Genomic DNA, 26,354 nt, shown 5'->3' on the forward strand with positions numbered 1-26,354 from the left:
GTCGCTGAACTTGCAGGCCTGGCTCCTGCAGCACTAGAGTTTGGAGGATACGACATCCCGGCCGACTGCAGAGAGGTTCTTGCAAAGGCCAGGGCATCCTCAACTCTCAAGTGCTACGGACATAAATGGAAGAGGTTCTCTGTCTGGTGCCGTGCACAGAAGATTAACCCTCTGCGGATTACGGCCCCTCAAGTATTGCCGTACCTATTGTCTTTGGCCAAGGCTGGCCTATCGCACGCTTCCATCAAGGTACATCTGGCTGCCGTCTCACGTTACACCAGAACTACAGGACGGGCGTCCTTGTGGTCTCATCGTCTGGTGAAGGAATTTATGAAAGGACTGTTCCGATCATTCCCGCCGGTGAAGGCCCCTGCCCCGGCGTGGGAGCTCAACGTGGTGCTAACTAGACTCATGTGGGCCCCATTCGAGCCTATGCATTCAGTGCCATTGAAGTTTCTGTCGTGGAAGACAGCATTCCTCGTGGCCATCACCTCGGCACGACGAGTGGGAGAGATCCAGGCCCTGTCTTGCAGGCCTCCATACTTGACTTTTCACGACACAAGGGTGGTGCTGAGGACGCACCCCTCCATCATGCCCAAGGTGCCGTCGGACTTCCACCTCAACGAGCCCTTGGTGTTGCCAGTTTTCTTCCTGTCGCCTTTTTCGCCGGCTGAGAGGACTCTGCACTCGCTGGATGTAGCTAGAGCGCTGAAGTTCTACATGGACCGCACAAAGAGTTTTCGGAAGACATCACAGCTGTTTGTGAACTTTGGACCTGTGAATCAAGGGAAGGCTCTCTCGAAGACTTCCATTTCCAGATGGCTCTCCGGCTGCATCTTGCACTGTCACCGGTTGGCAAACCGACCGTTGCCAGGCCGTCCGAGGGCCCATTCGACCAGAGCGATCGCTGCTACTACAGCGTTCCTGTCTGGTGTGCCCCTGCTCCACATCTGCAGGGCTGCTACGTGGAGGTTGCGCACACCTTCACGAGATTCTACTGCGTCGACCAGGATTCCAGGGAGGAGTCCAGAGTCGGCCAGGCAGTGCTGCGCAACCTGTTCGCCTAAGGTGAGCCTGGTGAGGAGGTAAGAGTTGCTTAATGTTGAGTTGTTGTATTGCTTGATATTGAGCCTTTTTCCACCTCCCGTGGTTGTGCATGTGTATACTGCTATGTATTCTTATATTCATGAGCATGTGAATCCATGCCAGACCCCATGCTGGAGAAGGAACGAGTAACTTACCTGTAACTGTTGTTCTCCAGCATGGGTCTGGCATGGATTCACATGCGAACCCTCCCGCCTACCCCTCTGCGGCTCTTCACTTGGTCATACTGCCACTTCACGTGCTACCAAATCTGAGGATGGCTGCCAGGGGCGGGGCTTAGGTAGAGGGCAGTCATTGGCTGGGGGCAGTATGACCCAGAGACCAGTGATTGGTTACTACTGAGAAAGACCGATCAGAAACGAAACTGATACTGATTTTTTCTATACCGAGGATTCCCGGCCTGACGGGGAATATTCATGAGCATGTGAATCCATGCCAGACCCCATGCTGGAGAAGGAACAAATTACTTGCCTGCAACTGTTGTTCTCTAGCATGGGTCGGCATGGATTCACATGCTCATGAATATTCCCCATCGTCAGGCTGGGAATCCTTAGTAAAGAAAGTCAGTTTCAGTTTCATTTCTGAAATGTCTTTCTCCTAACAACCAATCACTGAGCTGTGGGGTCATACTGCTCCCAGCCAATGACTGCCCTCTACCTAAGCCCCGCCTCTGGCAGCCATCTTCAGATTATTACCACATGTTCAAGTGTTGGGAGTCCTCGTGTTTAGCAAGGGTATTACTCTATTTCTCGGACAATCGAGCCTTGTGCTCCATCGATCAACCTTCCAATTAACAGGGACTTGTTTTTCGATTATTCAGCGCCCGGATTTCGTTGAGTTTCTAAGTGGAGGCTTCCAGAAGATTCTCAGGCCTACGCCACGTGGACCAAGTCGGAGTAAAATGATTCAACTCCCCTGTTCAGGATTTGCTTCAGCTGCAGCTTGCGTAATGTCTTTTCGGACGACAAGCATTCCGAGTGCCTCTACTGCCTGTACCCAGCGCACAAATGGGAGGATTGTGCGTTCTGCCAGGAGACGCCTGCGGGCGTCCAACAGAAGTCTAAGCACCGCAAGTCCACTGCCACCCGGAGTGGCATTGCGACAGGCTCCTCGACTACCAGGGCGAAGGCTAAGCAGGACAAGGCTCCGGCTCCTACCGTAAAGGCCCAGGTGCACCCAGCGAAGGCCCAGCCTTCCATTGTGGGGGTGGAAGCGTCTCTACCGAGACAGCCCCGCAGGACATGACCCCTAAAACCAGGGTGTCCCTTCCTCCCAGGAGGGAGGCTGCATACCGGCCCATAGAGAAGACCGTGGAGAAGAGGATGCCCGTCATCTCCCTGAGACCATCACCCCTGGAAACAAAAAAAGGGGGGGCGCGGTGAACTTCCTGGCTACAGATATCTCATCTGAGAAGCAGCTCACCGGTCTGCAAACCATCCAGGAGGAGGGAAACGTAGGGTGCAGGCCCTACGACCAGCGCACTGATGAAGACCGCAAGGACACTGTTGAGGAAGAGCAGCAAGGCGACGATGGCCTGGGCTCCCAGCCAGTGCCCCAGCGCTCTATTCCGCCTGCATATCAGCTGCCACCCCCACCTCCGGTACCTCCTGGAGACCTCTCAGTGGACATCCTTTTGCCACTGCATACACTAGTATCGGAGATCCAGACGAGGATGCATATTGCGCCAGCGGCCCGACCTTGGCGCCAACCACAGCCGACCCCCCCCCCCCCCCCCCACGGGGGAACCCCCGGCCAAGAAGAGGGTGCACCCCCCGAGGGATGAGACGGATCAGGACACAGCCACCAGGGACTACTACAGCGGTTTAGGGGACCTCCCGTCACCGCCGCCCAGATCTTCACTGTCAAACGAGGTTGGCTTGTTCCACTTGATCTCCAGAGCTTCAGAACTTTTTCAGCTCGCTCCGGAGGAGAACGAGGGCTTCTTATATCAGCGCAGAGAGGAAGACCATCCACTCGGTCCCACTCCTGGACAACATTTGGGAAGAGGGGTTGTCTCTCATGAAGAACCCTTCCACGGCCCCGGCGAAGAGGGATCGTCTCGGAAGTACAGGGTGCCAGACTCCACTCCCAAGTGCTTACGGGCCCAGCTTTTGCCGGATTCTGTAGTGTCCGCGGGGCCAAGAAGAAGTCCTCGGGTGATTCGGCCTCGGCAGCTGCCACCCCACCGGACAGTGAGGGCAAGAAGTTAGTTGCCATGGGACGACGATTCATCTATTCTGCAGCGATTACCATCAAGGCCGGCAATGTCCTCGCCATCATGGCTCGTTACGACCGGGAGTTGTGGTTCAAGATCGCTCCCATCCTGGACTTGCTTCCTGACGACAAGAGGTTGTAAGCGTTGGATATCCTGCAGGAAGGTGATGTGTCGTCGGACCACGCCATCACAGTGGCCACAGAAATTGCTGACACGGGGTTCTGCCTTATGGGCAACAGCGTTTGTCTTCGTTGTGGCTGGCTCAAGGCCACCAACTTTCAGCAGGACGTTCAGTTGAAGCTGCTGGACATGCCCTTCGACGAGGACAATTTGTTTGGGAAGGCTGTGGATGAGTCTCACCAAGCCATAAAGACTGACACAGAGATGGCGCGTGCTTTGGGCACTCTTCAGCAACGGAAGCAGTCCTTTTGGACCTCCGGCAGAAAGTCACAAGGATCCCTCAAAGGGCTCGGCGGGGGTTCCTCTTATTAGTGCCAACCCTCCCGCTCTGTGGCCCAGGAGACCAACAGGGGCCGCTCCAAGACCTTCGTTGGAGGACGTCTGCATCGCCAGGGTCCCCAAGGCGGCCAGTCAACATCCAAGGCGGATTCAACCGGCCGTGGAGTTGGACCCCCACTCGTGCACCCCAGTGGGAGGCTGGCTGGCGAACTTCATCAGCTTGTGGAAGTCCATCTCCACTGACCTTTTGGTGCTGGACAGTCTCACCCACAGACACACCCTGGAATACCAACAGTGGCCCGGCAGGAAGACCGCGTCCCTCAGCTGTTGCTGGAGGTGCAGGACATTATAAGGAAAGGCGTGATAGAGCTCGCCACGAAGAGGCTCCGGAGTGTACCCAAGGTACGTTCTCATCAGAAAGAAGACTGGGGGGCTGGAGGCCCATTCTCGACCTTCGACTGAACAAATAAATCAAGTCTCAAAATTCCAGATGGTTACTTTTCAGGACGTGCTCAGACAGCTGCAAGAGGAGGACTTCCTGTCGTCGTTGGGCTTAGAGGATGCATACTTCCACATCCCTGTTCACAAAAGACAACACAAGTTCCTGAGTTTTAGTGGTGCAAGGTAAGCACTACCAATTAAAGGCCCTTCCCTTCGGATTGAAGTCGGCGCCAAGGGTTTTTACCAAGTGCCTGGCGCCAGTGGCAGCTGCGACTACGGGGGATTCAAGTCTACCCTTATCTGGATGACTGGCTCATCTGGGCCAACACGAAGGTGATCGGCGTCGACCACACGGCAAAGACCGTGCGCCTGCTGACAGAGCTGGGCTTCTCTGAACTATGCAAAGTCCTGCTTGATTCCATCACAGGATGCGTTTTCTGGGATCCCGACTCAACAGTGTCGTGCCTTGAATCTCCAGAGGGGAGGATAGCGGCCATCTTGGGCAAAGTACGTCTAATGGCCCTGAAGATCGCAAGGGTGTGGTCCATCAAGTCTCTGCTCGGCATGATGTCGTGTGAAGCATATACCTAATTCGTCTGTGCAGGCTACGGTTGCGTCTGCTACAGGAGTTCCTCGATGCCAGTTGGATACAAGTATCGGGAAGCTTCGAGGACAAGATCACACTCGACAAGAGTTTACTTTGAGGGATACAGTGGTGGGGAGTTGTTAGGGAGAATTATCATTCTATGGCTAATTTCCCTCACCTAGTGAGTCCCACAGCAGCTTTGCTGGATTTCTGGAGTTTATTTTTTCCACTTGGTGAGTGTGTGAGCCTTTTTCCCACTCTTACATGTGTTTTACCATGTGTATTTTTACTGTTTGTGTGATAGTGGGCTCTGGAGGACCCCACTCCATGAACCCCACTTTTCATGTGTGTTGCACAGCACCTTCTGTGCAGTAACACAGGGTTGTCTTTAAGACTTCCCCCTGACTCCATTTTCTGGGGCCGACTACTGTCCCCCAGAAAACAGGTAAAGTTGCCATTTACTTTACATAGTCATTTAAAACTACAGTCCCAGTAAACCCCATCTTCCATGGAGTGCTGGAAAGGGTTAATTCCTATCCCTTTTTGTCAGTGCCTCTCTGAGCTTTGTTTTGTTCTTTGAACATTCAGACTTGGCTGGTGGCAGTGGATCTACCCTAACTTTTCTACCGCGATTATATTATATAAACGTGGTACTGTTCCAGGCTATCATAGTAGCCTCGAACATAAACCCAAATACTTTCTTTTGGCTCCGGTCGGGTTTGTTCGCCATTTCTTTTTGTTAAAGTCCTTCTTGTGTTTTACTTTGCGCAGCAAACCAGGTTTGCCTTCTTTGTTCAGTCTTTTGGCGGGCTTCTCTCAAGAAGCCTTCCTTTTGGCGCCGGGTGTCCTGGTGGGCTGAATGTGAAGGAGGGGTGTAGTCACCCCATGCACAGGGTATCCTTGGAAACCCAAGTTGCACTTTCTCATGATTGGCTAAGGTGGTTGTCCGGGCCTGACAACCCCCCTGCTGGGTGTTTGACAGCCAGGCTGTGTGAAGGGGGCTTTTCACATAAAAGGCAGGACTCTTTGGCTGGAAGTCAGTCGCCACTGGAACTGCAAGGAACAGAACAGAAGAGAAGCGGAGAAGAAGACGGCTGCTGCAACTACCGAGTCCCGGTGGAGCCCTGCTGCAGTCCTGAGCCATCTACCCTTGGACGACAAGAGAAGATCCAGTCCAGAGTCTTCTTCCCCTGAGCTTGGTGGGATTAACCAGCTCATCTTCCACAGGCAGAGGATCCTTCTCTTGGTCGAAATCGCTGCACACATCTGTAGTGGTCCGGATAGCCACCTGAAGAGCCTCTCCTGTTTTAAAGGAGTGCACCTTTTATTCACCGTTGCTTTAGCTGCTGCTGGCCCCATCCCTGAGTAGTGCAGGTCGCTCCAGACGTCGTCCTTCTTGTCCCCACGACTAAAGTCACAGGAACCGTGAGTCTGCAGGAACTACCAGGAACAACTGCCGTGGCACCAGCTCTTCTTCACTTGAATAAGGTACTGTTTCCGACCTCGAGGAACTAAGGTGAATCCCTTTTCTCCTCACCAAAGGCTTGTCCTGATCTTCCATCCCTCTTATAACTTTTGCTTCCTCTTGTGACAATATCCAAGTACTCCTGGCAATCTTGAATCGTGAACTATTCTAACCTTGTGATCCTCTTTTATCTACATTTTAGAGTGTCCTTGGATTCTAGCTGTCTTGACAAAAGTATTGCGTATGATTTTTATCCCCTATTCTCTTGTGTTAATTCATGTGCTAAGTGTGTTTGACTACGGTAACATTCTTCTCGCGGCTACGCCTTTCTTTGGTAGGACCAAACTGTCATTACTGTCAAAAGTGATCGCATATTAACCCACGGTAACGTCTTTGTTTCAAAACACCGGTCTGTCAAATCCAAAGGTACTTACCTTAAATTGATCTGCACAAGGGGAATTGATTGTGCGTAGTCTATTTGAAGTGTGGTTTTAATTTAATAGAAGTGAAGTGTTTTGTGAACAGATGGTCTAAAAATAAATGTACTTTTACTTTTTAACCAGAAACCTTGAGTCAGTGTTTGCTTGAGTCACAGTAACTGTAGTCCTTTGTGGAATCTCTACTACTGCTCATTTGCTCTTGACATAAGTCTGGCTGCTCAGCCATTGCTGCCACTTTTTCTATGTAGTACAGGCTTGTACCAAAGTTGAAATTGTACTACCACTTGTGGTCTTAATTGTGTGTAGTGGTCCCTAAGAGCACTACACAGGATTCTACCCAACACTGCAGTATTGCTATTTGCGAGAGACGCAAGGAGCTGAAACCGCAAAGTGCAGCTGATTTGAAGTTTGCCCATTGCTGCAGCTGACATTCATTTTTTGGTGTAGGAGTTCCCAGACGTCCTCCCTCTTGTCCCCACGACTGAGGCCCAGGAACAACAGGATCTGCAGGCCTACGCGGAAGCAGAAGCCAGTTGGAACCTATTTCTTCTAACCCAAGTTACTATAAAACTAAGAGGACTTGCCTCTTGTTGTGTAGCCATGCTAGTTCTCAGTTGAGACTTGTCTTTGTTGCTTTTGCAGAGTTGCTTGAAGCTTTACCCTTCACAAGCCCCCCAGGTTGTGGCCCTACAGTGATTCTATTTTTTCTACAAAGGCTTCTAAAACATTGTGCAAGACATTTACTTACCTGCAAGAAGTGTTTCAGCTCACCTAGACTTTTGCTCAATTAACATCGGATTTCACTGCTTCTGAAAGACTCTTCTTACCTCGGATTTTGTGCTTTACCTTTCCTCCAGGAAAGGGTTAATTTACTTTGCAGTGAGGGGAGAGGGGGGCAAAAAGTACTTGCCTGCTTCAGTATATTTGTGTAACCTTTGTTTTATTTCCAAACCCTTTTCTTTGACACCAAACTCAGTATTGCTCTAAATGTACCATTGATATATTAATGTCTACAGTTTCCTAGTTATTTAAGCCACCTCAGCGTGTAGGAACCATCTGTGTGCCATCCCAAATGGGTACTTGCTGATTTAGATTAACTAAGAGTGTGTATTTTGAAGTGTATTTGTGTTACTTATATATTGCTCCCTTCTGAAGAAGTCTTATTCAACTGACTCTTAAATAAATTAATAATTGTTTAATCAAGAAATCTTGTCTAAGAGTTTATTTGAATACTTGTCACTGTGAATCTGTTTAAAAAACCTGCTGCTCACATTGACCCCTCTTGAGATGAGCCTGGCTGCTCAGCCACATTACCAACCTGTGTTAGTACAGACTTATACGGTTGGGTTCCTATTGCCAGGAGGTCATGTTGATGTAGTCTCCCAAAGCATACTGCACACAGTCTTGCCTAACACTTATCCTCAAAGTAGTTATAGGTATACATTGTTCCATGAATCTGTGTTCCAGTATACACGAAAGTATCCTGGTAACAGGGTTGGTTGATTATGTGATTTCTTTGCTATGTGTCACTGCATAAATGACGGGGTCTACTATTCTTGTCTTAAAGTAATCTAGAAGTAATGGTTTTTACTCCCCATGAATAGGTGTGGTCTATACTGAATGTTTATGATACGGTCTGACTTCTCTAAAATTACTATTGGGTATTCTGAAGGTTTTTATGGTTTGGTCTGTGTACCTTCAAGCATTGTGGTGTGCTTTAATAAATGTTTTTGAAACTATGACCAGTACGTACCCCAAGACTTAACTTTGTCTAATTGTATTTATAATAAACCTTTATTTTTATATAATACTACTGGTTGTAAGTCTTTCTATTGAATCCTTGGTATACTAAAGGTTCTATGTGTTTGCCTACAATCCCCTCCCTCATAAAATGAGCCTGGCTGCTCTGTCTACACTACCATATACTCAGGTGGTACAGGATTATGCAAAGAGTGGAGTCTTGTACACACTGTTGTTTAATTTTACTAAGTCTGTTGGACTTCTGAAAAACTACCCTAATAAGAACCCTCACCATTGGTCATGCCACATTAACACTTTGGGTAGTGGCCAGCCTCCCAGTCAGAACTGGATTTAAGTAGTCATACTAGAGGGAAAAGATCTGTGGAGTTTCGGTGCTCTCCCAGCTTCATGTCCTCCCAGACACGCTGGGGTGGGCTTCCCAATGGGAGCCCGGCAAAGACAAAAGTGAGTGGGACCTCCCCCACCCAGGACAGCAGAAGAAGGCATAAGAAAGGACAAGTCATCAAGAGTTGGCTAAAAAAGGCAGGCACCATTTTAATTCAGTTGTGACCCATGGCCACCTTACCGCAGCTGCGATGGCAGCCTGCATGTAAGTTTCACAAAAAATCGGTATAAAATATCCACTGCCACTCAGATTAACTTGTCACTGTAGCTAGAAAGTTGCAGGAGAAGTGGAAAAAGGGATAGATTGTGTCATCTCAGCACTCCACATAAGGTGGTGTGTGTTTGCACAAAATCTTTTAGGTTGTATAGAAGGTTTACCCTTATCCTTGGAAACAGTAGTTATCATAAGGAAAATATAAAGGTCAGCTGAAAGTGTTCTCGGTAACACTGCACAGAAAGTGTGGTGTGCTGCAATAATGAATTGCAGATGCCTTTAAAAGGAGGTGGAGTAAAAGACTGAGTGAGTGGTTAAAAAGGTTCCCACTTACTCAAGAGAACTTGAAAAAAAATCCAAGATTCCAGCAAAAAGTGCCAGGGGACTCGCAATTGAGAATATTGAGAAAAGTTCTACCTAACACCTGCAGAATGTAAAGATATTCTGGCTAATGGTGTTTGCTAATCCCTGAAGGACTGCTTTGTTGGCTGAACGTGTACTTTTGCCCACATCATCTTTAGCCGTTACAGCACTGCGAGTCGTGTTGAGCTCTTGCTGAACAGCATTCGCTTGCTGGAGGAGGCGGCTTTGCTGTGGCCATGTGACGGATCACGTGACCCTCATCTTGTATTTACTGCCGGCCCAACCACCCTTGCAGCGTTAAGCCCTCAGCGGTGACAAGGGCGTGCCATTATTACTGATTCACTGTTTGTCTGCTTTTTGGCTCTGGTGCTCAGGCTCCGGGACACAGAGGAGGTAGGAGTTGTACACCCTCCACATCCTGTTATAAAGGAGTCACTGCTCAGAGTTACCTTTGCGGCAAGATACTGCACACTTTATAATTTTCTGAAAGAACTACTCGACTCTGATCTGTTATACTATCGGACAGGAGGCTGGGAGACTGCGGAGGAGTTCTCTTTGATCCCAGGTACTGTCTCATTGTTGCTGGTTTACAGGAATTAGCCTTCTTACTGTTATTAATTGGGACTCTTACATTCAACTTAACCTCCGGAAGGAGGGAACTTTTTCTCCTAACTCTTTTGTTTGGCTGGTCATTGGGGAGGAGAGACGGACTAAGGCTGCTCCTCAAGCCATCGGGCATTCTCAAGACAGCGAATATTTTATATATAAAACTTTGACCATAATCATATTGCACTTGGCACCTTTTCAATGTTGAATATATTTTATTGATGTTGTATTCTATCTCAACCCTTTTTAGCCTTAATACTATCTAGGGGTTGCAAGCTTTCTCCCCCCTAGGGATTATTAACATAAGTATCATTTTACCATCGGCGTAATTTTTAACCCCCAACCTCCTACCATTGTGTTTTTCGTCTTTTTACTATATTAGAAATGTTCTATGCTAACTCCTTTGAAGTGTTTTTTGTAACTTTTTATTTCCCCATTTTATATTCCAGGGGCTGCGAGTTGTTCTCTCCCCTGGTTAGGTAGACAATTTTTCTATACTGCACTCCATCCTATACTAAACAGATTTTTTATCTTAGGAGATGTGCTTGTATTGCTGACCTATTTGAATATGCCAGCGCTTTAAGCGGGTTTGAAACGGTTGAGTGTCAAGAGAACAGGGTGGTAGCAGCTCATCTGATCTCCCCATCATAGAGTGAAGAGGTTATCACCAAAGACCCCATGGATAATAATGCTGCTCGTAATTTACCTGTGGAAACAGCTTATGATAGGGGGTCGAATCTCAAATTTTATAGAGCCTAGTGCGAGTTTTGAGAGACCCCCTATTGTTAACTTAACAGTTCTTGGGGAGCAATCGCCAATTGTGGGAAATCCGGATGCTTTATATACAGAGGCACTTATTGGTAATATGGATGTGTCGGGTAGTAGACAGGAACTTACTGATGCAGAATGTCTTCAAGAAAGTCTGCTAGGCATTAAAAGGGTGGTTCGCTTCCACACATCTACCCCCCTCCAGAAAGCTGATTTAAGGGAACAAATGAAAGCTAAGCAAGTTCCGATTTCAGACTCATTAAGGGTGAATGTGATAGAATAAATCAAGGGTAAATATCCATTTGGTACAAACTCCTCCACTCACATTTCCCCAGCTGTTTATTTTTGGGAAAGGCGAACAGGATAGGAGGCAATGCTCTACTGTGCCTAGCAAGTCTAAATATGCTAGTTGGTGAGAACATTCTAAAGGGACCCCTATCCCTCCCCGACATAACCTTAATCAAGCAATTGGGGGGATGATATGGATGATTCCTTTTATGCTTATGGCCGATGCTACGGGGGGGACCTGCTTAAAGAAATTGATTTAGAGATGCCAACTGGGAGACCTTTATCTAATGGTAAGGGTGTGAGGAGTCTGAGGGGGTGCCTAGTGGTGTACTCTCCGAAACTATAGGTATTATTACGTTGGGGAAACAACAAGAGGGGAAGGAAAAAGGACCCACTACATCTGCACTGGAGCCCCTGAAGTCTCATATACATATGAAGGTTGGCACTACTCAAACTGATAAAGGTAGGAATGGTATTGATCAGCCGGAAAAAGTGGATAGATCCACGGAACAAGACCAGGAGATATTAGAAATTCAACCTATAGGTACGGATATCCAGGAAAGGCATTTACCGGGTAAGGAAGATAGAGGAGACTATCTACTACCCCTTCTATCTAACCTGCACATTAGTTTAAATTTGACTCTGAAATCCTTGGGTGAGTCCCAAGAGATGCTTGGGGGCTGTTCTATGGTAGGTCAACAAGCTGCCTTTAATCAATTAGTAACTTGTTTGGTATTTTTAGAGGGCCTTGTGGAGGGTAAGACCAATAATGACTATAATATTAAACAGCATAATCGATATGATAAATATAGGGAGGAACAAAACATTAGGCTAGAAACCATGGATGCCAAAATTACCACTCTGTTGGAATTTACTCTTTCAGGGGACCGCCCTACTTCGTCAGATAGAGGGGTAAGGGATCAAGAATTGCCAGGCCCAGGAAAAACATTACAGAACGACTATGAAAATGAACAGAGGTGTCCTGACAGTCCTTCTTTTCTCTTGGAGACCATGGCGATAGCAACAGGGGGATGTACTCGGGAGCAAGATATGGAAACTTCCAATGCCAAGGAGCATGTCATGGAAAGTTTCATGGAGGGGGAATGTTTGAACATTAGCAGTGCTGACGCTACAGTCATACAACAAACGCCACCTAAAATGGGGCAAAAGTGCAAACAAAAAACTAAACATATGAATAAAATACCAACGGACTCGGAATTGGAAATTGGTAGCTCTTCCAGACCCCACGGAGAATGCCCTGCCAGTACTTCCAACTATGAAATTAATGAGGTACCCCAATTTCCTGTTTATAGGCGGAAAAAAACAAAAAAAACAGGCTAGGATTCTTAAGAAAACTAAAAACATGCCTAATACAAACATTAGGGGTAGGAACTCTAACCTCAAAGCAATTAGAAATATTCCAGCTCAAGAAGAGCCTAGTGACAGTGGAACAGTTAATGGCCCGAGTAGGGGAGAGGGTCAGGAGTGGGTGGGGCGGCCAATAAGGAATTCCCACTTGCTGGGGGGGGGGGGAATATTAACGCCAACATTCTAGGCGGTAATCAATTGAGGGCCGGTCAAGATCGCCCACAAACTAAGCAAACTAAGATGGCAGCCTTTGGTAAAATAACCAGCACTAAGCATGCTAGAACATCTAAAGGTACGCAACAAATGAATATATTACCTAGTGCGCAAGTACTGGCTCCTGTTATATCCACTGACACCCTCTCTTCCAATGGGCTGACCGCTATGGCTGAGAGTTGGAGTGGTTCTACACCTAATAATAAAGGGAAAAGCCCTATAGACACACAGGCCCGTAATATTCAGGACACACAGGGAAATGCACTAGAAAAACCACTTTTAGGCAATGCTAAGATGCAGCCTGTTCAGGTACAGCCCCCTTCAATGACTAATACAGGGAAGATCCTGGGTTGGATCAACAACAATAAGACCGATTCACTGGCCAGTCTGAATAGAACAATTCTATTAAACTTGTTTAAAAATTTCCTTTACTGCATGCAATAACTGACGATATAGACACCTTTTCCCTACCAAGTCACAATAATCACCGAATGGTAAGTTGTTTTCACTCGGGTGTGGTGGCGGATATGGTTCGTGCCCAAGAAAAAAATCTTGATTCTTTGGGTTTTGGTCTCTTTACACTAGCAGACGATAAAGAGGCTGATAGTTTTCTACAACACAAGGAGCCGACTAACACCCAAATGGAACAAATTGCACATTGGGTGCCAAAAACATTTAAAGTTCAGATCCAGCATTGGCTTTAATCTCTAGCCTTATTAATAGTGGCCAGGATTGGTCGTGGTTGCAGCCACCTCTTAAAACTTTAGAGACCCTTAGACAGGGTTCTGGACGCTCCTAACAGTATTAATATTGAGGTTATTTCTTGGAATTCGTGTGGGGGCTTAGATTTGAATACATTCTGACTAAAGGCGAGATCTATACCCACCCCCGCATTTTTTTTTTCTCCAAGAAACTGATACTCACTGAAATTTATATGGAAGGTTTCCATACTTTTTCCTCATTAGCATCTAGGGAGGGAGCCGGGCGGCCTAGTGGTGGTTTCACTATTGCTGTCGATCGCAATTTGGGGCACCAGGGTAATGTGATCTTTACGAGTGAATGGCTTCTGGGCATTGTTTTATCTTCAGAGAATGATGGTCTTTCATTAGATCGAGCCTTCAGTTCAGCTAGTCTTTTCCCCAATTCTACCTCTCCTGCAGACCAGACTTTGCATTCGCCTGACGTGACTGGTGGCTTTGAATTTCTGTCGCACGCACTAAGACAGTTTGCATGACTTCTCGGCTGTTTGTGACATTTGCATCTGAGGGGCATCGGAAAGCCCCCTCCAACACTTCCATTTCCAGGTGACTCTCTGGCTGTATCACACACCGGCTCTCAAATAGGCTGTTGCCAAGAAGACTGAGCCAATTTCAACATAGCCGTGACTGCTTCTACAGTGTTGCTGTCTCGTGTTACCCTGCTGGACATTGGCTGGGCTGCTATGCGGAGTTCGACTCATACCTTCACGAGATTCTACTGCATCGACAGGGATTCCAAGTTTGAGACCCATGTCATCCAGGCTGTGCTTCAGCACCTGTTTAGTTGATGTGAGCGTGTTCCAGAGGTGTGTTATTGTATTGCTTCTGTTGAGCCTGGGCCACCTCCTGTGTTTGTGTATATACTGCTGTATAATTGTATTCATAAGCATATGAATCATGTAAGATCCCATGATGGAGAAGGAACAAGTTACTGACTTGTAACTTCTGTTCTCCAGCATGGGTATCTTGCATAAATTCACATGTGACCATCGCTCCTACCCCTCTATGGCTCTTCTTGGTTCCTACTGTCCCTTCTCATGCACCTCTAAATCAGAAGATGGCCACTGGGGGCTGGGAGGGGGGCGCTGAGGTCGAATGCCATTGGCTTGGGCAGTAGTACCCAAAGTGACAGCATTAGGCTGTATAAGAGATGAGCAGTTTTTTGCTTTAAACCAAAACTGCTTATAAATAGAGGATTCACAGCCTGGCGAGGAATATTCATGAGCATGTGAATTCATGCAAGATACCCATGCTGGAGAACCGGAGTTACAGGTAAGTAACCTCCTTCTATGTGATGTTACCAATGGTGTAGCACGATTCTCTGAAATGTTGACATTCTTGTTAGCTTAAGTTGTGTCTCCAAATTTTTCTTTTCTTTCCTCTTTTCAGGCGACCTCTCAAAGTTTGGCCGTGGTGATGCTTCTTCTCCAGCTCCTGCAACAACTCTGGCCCAGCCCCAGCAGAGTCCAAGTCAGGCACATCACACAGCACAACAGACATTCATGAACCCGGCTCTTCCTCCAGGCTACAGTTACGCCAGCATGCCATACTACACAGGGGTACCAGGGCTGCCCAGCACCTTCCAGTACGGGCCCGCCATGTTCCCTGTGAGTCTGCATTTCCAATAGTTTCGAAGATTGTCCAGAACTGTGGAGGGGTGGGGGAGTTAGTGGGGCAACGCCTACAAGCCAGGTCTCCTGAGGGACTGTGAAAATGTCCTGGACTGAGACACTGAGTGGACTCTACAGCTGTCTGCTTCTATAAGGTCAAGTGCTTAAATGTTTCCTTCTCCTCGTGCTAATGAACAGATTGGTATTAGATCTTTAAGAAGGGGTGTAGTCAAGGGCACCTTACCTCCCCAATAAGTGGTCTTGTTTTCATGATCAAAGTTGATTGGTAAAGGGAATGTTTACTATATAATGGTAATGGATGATGTCTTTGTCACATTATCATATATATAACATCTTCCTTTCCTTTTAGAATGAAACATTTTTATTAAAGTCTACTGATTGCCTTCCCCAAGGCAATGGCAGACCTCAAGTGCCTTGGGGCCTCCTTCAATTGCAGAACGAACTGTATCTTGCCTCACCATTTGTTCTAAGGTGTCTAAAGGAATCTTCAATCCCAAGGTACATTCTCCATATAGGCAATGTGATTACTTGCTCATTGGCAGCTCACCTATAGCATACCCATTTGCATAAAGCTTTAGATTGCCTAGAAAGTATCTGCAATCTGCAGGCCCATTGCACCTTTACTTTTCGTAGGTTTTAAGATAACCCAGTCATTGTGGACAGACCCTAGTGCCCATCACTATAGGCCCTATGATGACTTTGTTGGAGGCATCAGGCCCACTATGCCAAACTTAATCACATAGTTATTGAATTGACAGTCTATATTAACATTCCTTGGTGCTACATCTCTTCACATAAATGCTGCAATGACCACATCCTATATATTTAGCCTTGGGGCCTCCCCCATCACATGAACACGAAGATCCCTCTGCAAGTGGCAACCGGCCCTAGTGGTAGCTTGCATTTAGCCATAGGTACCATGCTCTTTGCTCAGTTTAAGCCCCACAATGTTACTGTACTACATGAGTAGCATCACTTGCGCTTGGGCTCCATGGATTATGCAGTCTTTGTTTATGAAGATAAAATTAATCTGACGGCCCCTTTTTTTGACCCCTCCATGTGCCTTTCTGGGATGCCAGAACTTTCCAGTATATTTGGAACCACCCAAAAATAAGGACTTAGAAATCAGCTAGAATATTGGAATTCATATAATGCATTTTTATTACAGTAAAAACCTACATTTTCTTTGCACCCCATCCATTCCCAGTCTGTGATTCATGCACCTCTGTAAACCGCACTCTTGCAAGTGGGTTGCCAAGTGGTGTTCGTGCATCCCTACCCACACATAATAAATCTGTGCACTGCTGCTATTATTGCTCCTCCTTTGGGATGGAGAGCTTCTCCCGATCCCAGCCAAGGTTGGAGCTGTGCACTTAAGATTTAGGTACTCCCACAGAATGGATTGCACGATGCAGTCACAGTAGGTGCCGTTTCCACAATTTGTAGTGGTTGGAATTTTTTTCAGGCTCCTGTACTTCAAACAATTGTGGATATCCAGCTGCGTCAACCTGATCTCGATACTTTTTTTCTGTGCTGTCAATTCATGTAATGTCTGTTTTATGATTGTAAATACATGAAAAACCAATAAAAGGATTATAAATCAAACATCCCAAGTTATCTGAAGGTTGCACTTACTCATGACGTTTATTGGCTTTGGGATTATGAGATTTAGTATTCACAAACTCTGCATATTCATCAGCAGTATGTTTCTAAATGCAGGCTGATTAGTTCTTTCAGTTTACAAGTCTTTATTCCATGGCACCCAATCTGTGTAGCAGAAAAATGTTGGCCCAGTAAAAAGAATTTGCTGATTTTGAATTACCGGGTTGTATCAAGCGTAGTTAGATATTGGACAAAAAAACAATCTTGGAAAAGTGAAACATTCAATGTAATTGTTTTTTGTCAGCGTGGAGATATCCTCAGAATACAATGCAAGAAGGATGTGCTTGTGCAGAACAGGTTTTTAGATTAGTATATAATGCCTTTTTCAAAGTGAGGCATAACATGTTTGGAGCACAGAGCATGATTATGCAGATCTGGCAAGGTTAAAGTGCTCTAGTGATGGAGGCATGTGGTATGTGCACAAGACACTGTCTTCTTTTGCTAGCACCCGGCATAGAATAGCTGAAGGACTAGATGACTCCAAGGTCAGTGATTTGGCTCCATGTGTGACTCCTGTTTGGAACACCATGGTGGTACAAAGATATTTTCAGGGATGATGGTTAAATTGTTAGCCCTCTCACATTTCACAAATATCAAGACTGGTGCTGAATCTGGCACCTCCAGTCATTGAACATAGCAAACTGCGTATTTAGTGTTTTAGGGTAGATGTAGAGAGATGTGGTTTAACAAAGTGCAACATACTGTCTATAGAGGCAGTACATGTTCTGTTACTGGTTAGTTATGTGTGAAACATATTTAACTGCTTAATGTGTGTTATCCAGTAAGGTTTTCATTTAAAAGGATGAGCATTTGTGCGATTTCTCCTTGATGCAGCTTGATGGCATTACATGATCTGCAGCTTAAATTCACAAGGTGTTTGGTTTTCCTCCTATTAAGATAGCTATAGTGCATGTTTGCTTTTTTAAAGTACATCTGTCTTTTCCCCAAATCATCCTCCACGGATTGTTTCACCCTTTTGTGTTGAATTATGAATACAAGCAAGTTGCCCCAGAAACCATTTCATGGTGTATTCAAGAATCTAAAATACACCCCACTATTATTTCTTGGACAGGGCCGGTTGCTTATCACGCCTTTTAAACATGAGCAGATATCTATTTCAGAATTCTTACCGGTCAAATTTTTGTTTTTCAAATCGTAACATTGATGAACTAGTCCTTGTACAAGCACTTTCCAGCATGTGCCTGTCTCGTGTAGACAATCCCCTTTGCTGCCGTATGTCTACCTATTGTGAAACAAGGCCATAGTTCACAGCTGTTAATGCAATTTATTTGTGTGTAGCCCATCTCAAACATTTGATCTCACAGTTTTCAACCTGGTGCTGGGTGTTTGTTAGCTTTCCCAACAATGTCTATCAACTGGCAGTTTCATCCTAGAAATGGAAACTGCAGTAAATAAAATGGTAATTTTCAACCAAAGCTTCATGAGTATTGATGGGCCAATTTCAACATGTATTTGGCAGAATGTTGTTGCCAGAAAGAGAATGTGTCCTTTGAGCCAAGTTCTCCTTCGCCATCTTGATCAAAGCAATGACAGGGTTTAATTTCAGCCTTTAGAGTAAACTGCAATCTCATCCTTTGGCATCTTAATACCCTGCATGTCACAAATAATTTTTAATAAAAGCAATGACATACCAAGTCTTGTGGATTAGGCTAACAATTTGGCAGTGTTTCTACATCCCCTAGGCTGGAACATCAAAGGATTTTTGAGGACCTTCGAATTAAGAGGCGCATATGGAAATTTGTATCACATTGCAAGCCTTTCTTGCCAAGTCCAAGTTCAACATGTTGGAAAATGAGATCAATCAAGATGGCGAAACATCAGTGGATGGGAGTATCCAGGAACTTTACGCCTGGGCTATATTTTGGTTGGCCCTTTAAGAGATATTGTCATTTCTGAGACGACACCAATCTAGCACAATATCTTAAATGAGTATCTCTTGCCAGAAGACAACAGACTTGATTGCTGTTTTGTACCACGTGTGTGTTTTGCCTAAAGAAGGTGCCCATCTTTGAAATTCAAGGCTAACACGTTCCAAGTATTAAACTTATCTATTTTGGCTTTGAAATCATGAAAGAGGCCTATTTCTGATCTTACAAACATTTTGCATGTCTGGTCTGTTTAAATGGCAACGCCAGCTAAACGGAATCTGTTGCATTGGACTCTGCTGCTTCAGGCTCTTAACTTTTCAATTTAAAGCCATGACAGATTGTCATTGAGTACTTACATTCGACAGCCTTTGTTCCTGGTGATGCTGCACTTCAACTGTGAGTGGAATTAATTTACTTTTTAGACACACACATTTCTGCTGATTCCAAACAGTTAACCTGGTACATGGACATGGTGCAGACTCTTTGCTGTACAGCAAATGTATCTTGGCTGCTTTCTCAAACCCTTTCTCCCACCTATTATATTGTAATTTGCTGCACTTTATACAAGTGACTTACAATGTGTTTTTTGTAAAGTATTAATTGACCATTTTAAACACCACATTGAAGATTCTCCTACATTATCTCCATTGTTCTTGCCAATCACTTTTACTTGAACCTAATTGAGTTATGGGCACAATGTTTTTACTCAAAACCGTATATTTCCCTCTTCCATCAACCCTCCAGTGTGTCCCAGCAGTGGCAAATCTATTCACTTTCACCCTAGATGTGGCATGCAAGCAGGAGCTTCAAGAGATGCTATTTCAACAGGTTCTGTGGTTGTAACAGGACCATATTCCTGCCTCCTGTTTACTAGAATTTCTTTAGTATTGGTACTGAACATTTAAAGTACAATGTTAACTTGTAGCATGAAATTGAATAATGCTGCCCAAAGGCAAAATGCATGGCAAATAAGGATGGATATCTAGTGGATTGACGGCATTGTGGTCTGAATAAGGCATATATAATGCTCAGACATTCAAAGGCCTTCTAGAAATCCATCTGATTTCCCTCTTTATTACGGCTGCTGCTGATTTTAGTATTTTAATTTTATTTACCTTTTTATTAGCACAAATTGATAGTTTGGCACCACCTAAGTGTTTACATTTCCTACAGTTTGAGAGGAATTAAATAGTAACCCGGATTGGAAAGTTAAAAGCTTCTCCAGCATGGGGTCTGGCATGGATTCACATGCTCATGAATATTCCCCGTCGTCAGGCTGGGAATCCTCGGTAAAGAAAAAACCAGTATCAGTTTCGTTTCTGATCTGTCTTTCGTAGTAGTAACCAATCACTGATCTCTGCGTCATACTGACCACAGCCAATGACTGCCCTCTACCTAAGCCCCGCCTCTGGCAGCCATCTTCAGATTTTTACTGCACGTTCAAGTGTTGGGATCCTCGTGCTATTGCTCTCGAGCTTTAGTGCTATTTTTTCACGTTTTTTCTCAAAAACTTCGATTTTTTTTCGGTCAAATAGAGCTTCAAGCTCCACCGATTCTTCATCCGATCAACGGGGACCCGTGTTGGATTCGTCTACGCCCCTCAAGGGTGAAGATTTCGTCGAGCTACGCTTTTGGAGGACTCCAGAAGTTTCCAGGCCCATCTCGGACATGGCCCAGGAGAAGGGAAGCTTGACGCCCGGAAAGCTGTTCAGGGTCTGCCCTGGATGCCAGCTTCAGAATGTCTTTAAGGAGGACGAACACTCCTTTTGTCTTTACTGCCTACATGAGGACAAGACGCACGTGGAGAAGGACAGTGCGTTTTGCGGCAATATGTCGGAGCGGACCATGAAGACCCGCTATCAACGTCTCCTGGCTGGAAGGGAAGAGCCCGTCAGGCGAGAAGAAGAGGAAGAAATCCGAGCGGTCTGCTAAGACCTTTGAGGACGCCCCGGCGACGGGGGTCCAACACAAGGCCAAGCACCGCGAGTCCGCTGGCACCGGGAGCGCCGAACGGTCGGGCTCTACGGGCGCCAGGCAGGGCGCATCCTCCCCGGCACCATCAACCACGAGCCAACGCTCTGGTTCGGGTAAGAGGAAGGCCGAACACCCGGCGAAGCTCCTGGAGAGGCCCCGGTCGAGCTCGAAGGCCCCATCGGAGGGAGAGCGAGGCAGTGTCCCGCCCCCCCCCCAAGGAGAAGGCGGTGAGCGCACCTAAGGTGGTGAAAGCCTTAATCCATCCGGCCAAGGCCTCTATCGAGACAGTCGCGGCGGCCCTGGCTCAGCCTGTGGAGGCTACACCAGTGGTGGCCACCTCGGGGCTCAGAGCCTCCCTGCCACCGCGGAGGGAGTCCTCTTTTATGCCCATCGACAGGACCCCCGTGAAACCTCCGACGTTGAAGAAAAAGGGGGGGCAGGAGGTCGTCGTGGATTCGGCCTCAACCTCTGAGGAAGAGCTGATCGAGGTCTTAAGCCACGGCGTTGGCGTGGAAGAAGACCAGCCCGTCGGGAGGGATCCCGACGGAGGAGACGACGATATCGTCGAGGGTGCCGACGGGGCCCCTGACTGCCCGTCTGACTCCCCTCAACCAGCGCCGCAAGACAACTCGGTGGCCATTTTGTTGGCTATACAGTCCTTATGCTCGGAGAAGAGGACGAGACTGCCATTACCACCAGCGGAGGAACCGCTCCCGACCGGGGACCCAGAGCCAGGCCCTTCTGGGAGCCCTCCCCCCTAAGAGAAGAAGGATTCACCCTCCACCTCCTTTTCAGCCATCGCGCCCTGTTCAGCCCTCCTCCCCGTCCACGACTCGTGGGGATGATACGGGGACTGACACGGCCGCGACGGGTACGGACGACGAGGTTTACGACGAGGATCTGCCGTCGTCCCCTCCCACCAGGGCTTCCCCACCCGACGAGATTGGATCGTTTCACTCGATGATCGCCAGGGCATCCGAGCTCTTCCAGCTCTGCCCGGAGGAGAAGAAGAAGGAAGGTTTCCTTTATCAACGGCGCGAGGCCAAGAGGAAGACGGTCCTCTCCATGCCTCTACTGGACGATATTTGGGATGAGGGCCTCGCCCTCCTCAAGAACCCATCCACGACGCCGGCTAGAAGGGATCGGTACGAGAAGAAGTACCGGGTCCCGGACCCGGCCCCCTTGTGCCTCCGGGCACAGCTGACCCCGGACTCCGTCGTCTCCGCGGCGGCCAGGAAGAAAGCAGGGGGGGTGCGGCCTCCACGTCGACTTCCCCGCCGGACGGCGAGGGAAAGAAATTGGATACGATGGGACGCAGGGTCATCTCGTCTGCAGCGACGACGATTAAGGCAGCCAACGCCTTGGCTATCGTAGCCCGCTACGACAGGGAGCTGTGGTACAAACTGGCCCCCCTGCTGGACTTCCTACCGGACGACAAGAGGGCGGATGCCCGAGAGATCTTGCAGGAAGGTGAGGTGGCGTCGGACCACGCCATTAGGTTTGCGACGGACATCGCCGACACTGGATTTCGCCAGTTGGGCAACGACGTGTGCCTTAGGCGGCGTGGATGGCTCAAGGCTACTGACTTCCGTCAAGACGTGCAGACCAGAGTCTTGGACATGCCGTTCGATGGAAACAACCTGTTTGGGAAAACAGTGGACGATTCCCTTCAAGCCATCAAAGCAGACACGGAGACGGCCCGGGCTCTTGGGGTTCTCCAGCAACGGCGGCCGCCCTTTCAGAGCGGCGGAGGCAAGGGTGCCTCCAAAGGTTCCGGCGGCGGATTTTCCACCTACCGTCAAGCGGCCCGTTCGTCGTCGCAGGAAGCTTACAGGGGACGAGGCAAGTCAGGCGGACCCCGCCGTCATCGCCAAGGAGGTCAAGGCGGCAAAGCCTCATCGAAGCAGGACTGAACCGGCCGTGGGGTCGGGCCCCCACCGAAGCACCCCGGTGGGAGGCCGGCTGGCGAGCTTCGTCAGCGTGTGGGAGTCCATCTCCACCGACTGTTGGGTGCTGGACGCCCTAGCCTAGGCTCACGCTCTCGAGTTTCAAAGAAGGTGCCCACGCGTCCCCCCTGTGGCCAGGAAAGAGGCTTCAGGGCTCCGGAGTTTACTCAAGATACTTCCTCGTGAAGAAGAAGGTGGGAGGATGGCGTCCCATCCTGGACCTACGACAACTGAACAAATTCATCAAGGCACAGAAGTTCCGGATGGTCACCCTCCAACACGTCTTGGGTCAGCTGGAGGAGGGCGATTTCCTGTTGTCGTTGGATTTGGAGGATGCCTACTTCCATATTCCCATCCTAAAGGGACACCGAAAGTTTCTCAGGTTCGTGGTCCAAGGGCGTCACTATCAGTTCAGAGCCCTTCCCTTCGGACTAATGTCGGCACCCAGGGTGTTCACCAAGTGCCTCGCACCGGTGGCAGCGCAGCTGCGCCGAGAGGGGATCCACGTCTACCCCTACCTGGACGACTGGCTCATCCAAGCCAAGACGAGGGAGCTCGCCGTGGAGCATACGGCAAGGACTGTCCAACTTCTCACGGACCTGGGATTCTCCGTAAACTACGCCAAGTCCCACCTGGTGCCCGCGCAAGACGCACTGTTTCTGGGAGCGAAGCTCGACACAGTGTCGCTTCTGGCCTCCCCGTCGGAGGAAAAGGACGAGGGCCATTCTGGGCAAGGTGCAGCGGATGCTGGTTGCGGACGCGGCCAGAGTGAGGTCCATCAAGTCCCTCCTCGGAATGATGTCTTCTTGCATTTACCTCATCCCCCTGTGCAGGCTCCGGAGGCGCCCGTTGCAGGAGTTCCTGGATGCGCACTGGATCCAGACGACAGGGCAGCTTCGAGGAGAGGGTCACACTCGACGAGAGTTTCCGACGAGCGATCCGGTGGTGGGGCACCCGCGCGCATCTGACGGCAGGCATGGACTTCCAGACCCCCGGCCATCAGGAGACAGTGACCACGGATGCCTCCCTGGAAGGGTGGGGAGCGCACACTGAAAATCTGCACGCGAAAGGCCTTTCTCTCCCGACAGAGAAGTCCCTCCATATCAACGTCCTGGAGCTCCGTGCAGTGTTTTGGGCCCTCAGGTCCTTCCTTCCGTCCCTCAAGGGCAAGGTGGTGAGGATCTTCACCGACAACACCACCACCATGTTCTACATCAGGAAACAGGGCGGAACCAGGTCCCCAGCCTTGTCCAGGGAGGCGCAGGATCTGTGGCATTGGTGCCGTTTCATCTGGCAGGGATAAAAACCATCGCCGACTCACTCAGCAGGGAGCTGCGCTCGTGCCACGAGTGGGAACTACGACAGGATCTAGTGGACCGCCTCTTTCGACGGTGGGGCACACCCCAGATCGATCTGTTTGCGACAGCGACGAACTCCAAGTGCCGGAGGTTCGCCAGCAGGTTTCCCCAGCCGAGGAGCATGGGCGATGCTTTCTCGTTCCCCTGGGAGGGCCTGTTTCTATACGTGTTCCGTCCATTGCCATTGCTGATCCAGCTCATCAACCAGCTCAAGAGGTCACGGTGCAGGATGATCCTCGTCGCACCTGCGTGGCCGAGGCAGATATGGTTCCCGGACCTTCTGGACTTGTCAACGTCCCCGTCAATCAAGCTGCCAGTGGACGCGGATCTTCTCTCCAGGGAAGGAGGCGCCATCCTCCATCACGACCCGAAGTCGCTGAACTTGCAGGCCTGGCTCCTGCAGCGTTAGGATACGACATACCGGCCGACTGCAGAGAGGTTCTTGCAAAGGCCAGGGCGTCCTCAACTCTTAAATGCTACGGACACAAATGGAAGAGGTTCTCTGTCTGGTGCCACGCACAGAAGATTAACCCTCTACGGATTACGGCCTCCCAAGTACTGCCGTACCTAATGACGCTGGCCAAAGCTGGACTGGCGCACGCATCCATCAAGATTCATCTTGCTGCGATCTCCCGATACACCAGAACCACGGGGCGGACGTCTTTGTGGTCTCATCGTCTGGTGAAAGAGTTCATGAAGGGGCTGTTCAGATCGTTCCCGCCGGTGAAGGCTCCGCCGCTGGCGTGGGAGCTCAACGTGGTGCTGACCAAGCTCATGGGACCTCCGTTCGAGCCTCTGCACTTGGCTCAGTTGAAGTTCTTGTCGTGGAAAACAGCGTTTCTTGTGGCCATCACCTCCGCACGACGGGTGGGAGAGATCCAGGCCCTTTCCTGCAAGGCCCCGTACTGGACTTTTCACGCCACGAAGGTAGTGCTCAGGACGCACCCCTCCTTCATGCCCAAGGTGCCGTCGGACTTCCACCTCAACGAACCATTGGTGTTGCCTGTTTTCTTCCCGTCGCCTTCGTCACCGGCTGAAAGGACTTTGCACTCGCTGGATGTGGCTAGAGCGCTGAAGTTCTACGTGGACCGCACGAAGTGTTTTCGGAAGACGTCACAACTCTTTGTGAATTTTGGACCTGTCAATCAGGGGAAGGCTCTCTCGAAGGCTTCCATTTCCAGATGGCTCTCCGGCTGTATCATGTACTGTCATCGGTTGGCAAACCGACTGCTGCCTGGCTGTCCGAGAGCCAATTCCACCAGAGCGATCGCAGCTACCACGGCGTTCCTATCTGGTGTGCCCTTGCTGGACATCTGCAGGGCTGCTACGTGGAGGTCGACGCACACCTTCACGAAATTCTACTGCGTCGATCGGGATTCCAGGGAGGAGTCCAGGGTCGGCCAAGCAGTGCTGCGCAACCTGTTCGCCTAAGGTGAGCCTGGTGAGGAGGTAAGATTTGCTTAATGTTGAGTTTGATGTAATGCTTAATGTTGAGCCTTTGCCACCTCCCGTGGTTGTGCATGTGTGTACTGCTATGTATTCTTTATTCATGAGCATGTGAATCCATGCCAGACCCCATGCTGGAGAAGGAACAAGTTATTTACCTGTAACTGTAGTTCTCCAGCATGGGTCTGGGATGGATTCACATGCAAACCCTCCCGCCTACCCCTCTGCGGCTCTTCACTTGGTCATACTGCCACTTCACGTGCTACCAAATCTGAAGATGGCTGCCAGAGGCGGGGCTTAGGTAGAGGGCAGTCATTGGCTGTGGTCAGTCTGACGCAGAGATCAGTGATTGGTTACTACTACGAAAGACAGATCAGAAACGAAACTGATACTGGTTTTTTCTTTACCGAGGATTCCCAGCCTGACGACGGGGAATATTCATGAGCATGTGAATCCATGCCAGACCAATGCTGGAGAACAACAGTTACAGGTAAGTAACTTGTTCCATCTAAAGCTCTGAGCCCTAATGCCCTGGCTAGTGTTGTTGTAAGGAAAAATCCAGAAATCTGGGCGCAAATAATTTAAATCCTATTTAGGAAAGTGATTTCTGCTTGTGTGATCCCATTATCTTGGCAAACATCTATATTAATACCTGTTTGCAAGAAAGTTGGCCGCATTGAGCTCAGTAATGATAAGATCTTGACAATGCTCGAATTTACTGGTAAGTTGTTGGCTTCTTTTCTGCTGGACAAACATCGATGTTGGGTAGAAGAGGCTCGCTTGGTGGATGACTTCCAAGCTGGATTTAGAGCCGAATCAGCTATTGTTGACCATATAAGGCCCATGGATCTGATAAGTAAAAGGTCTAGATGTAAGAATTCCCCAAGTGTTTATAGTTTGTTGACTTTAGGGGTGCATTTGACTCTTAGTAGGAAAAAATATGGCTTGAGCTAGAAAAATACAGCAGCCCTAAAGATGTATTATGTTACATAAGACTTCTATAAAGCAATACCTT

At 48.4% G+C, this 26,354-nt stretch overlaps 1 protein-coding gene across 12 annotated transcripts in view; it reads left to right on the plus strand.

The window, feature by feature from the left end:
• Positions 1 to 26,354, plus strand: part of UBAP2L (ubiquitin associated protein 2 like) — a 1,950,223-nt gene that overhangs the window by 1,245,453 nt on the left and 678,416 nt on the right. For all 12 annotated transcript variants that reach the window (XR_011304365.1, XR_011304368.1, XM_069651771.1 and 9 more), the window contains one exon: positions 14,823 to 15,040. Coding sequence is in view for 10 of the 12 variants with exons in the window: in XM_069651771.1 (XP_069507872.1) it covers positions 14,823 to 15,040 (218 nt within the window). In the remaining 2 variants the exon portion in view is untranslated. The remainder of the gene's footprint in view (positions 1 to 14,822; positions 15,041 to 26,354) is intronic.

The sequence above is a fragment of the Ambystoma mexicanum genome, chromosome 1p, assembly GCF_040938575.1.
Source record: "Ambystoma mexicanum isolate Mex_15411 chromosome 1p, UKY_AmexF1_1, whole genome shotgun sequence".
NCBI lineage: Eukaryota > Metazoa > Chordata > Amphibia > Caudata > Ambystomatidae > Ambystoma > Ambystoma mexicanum.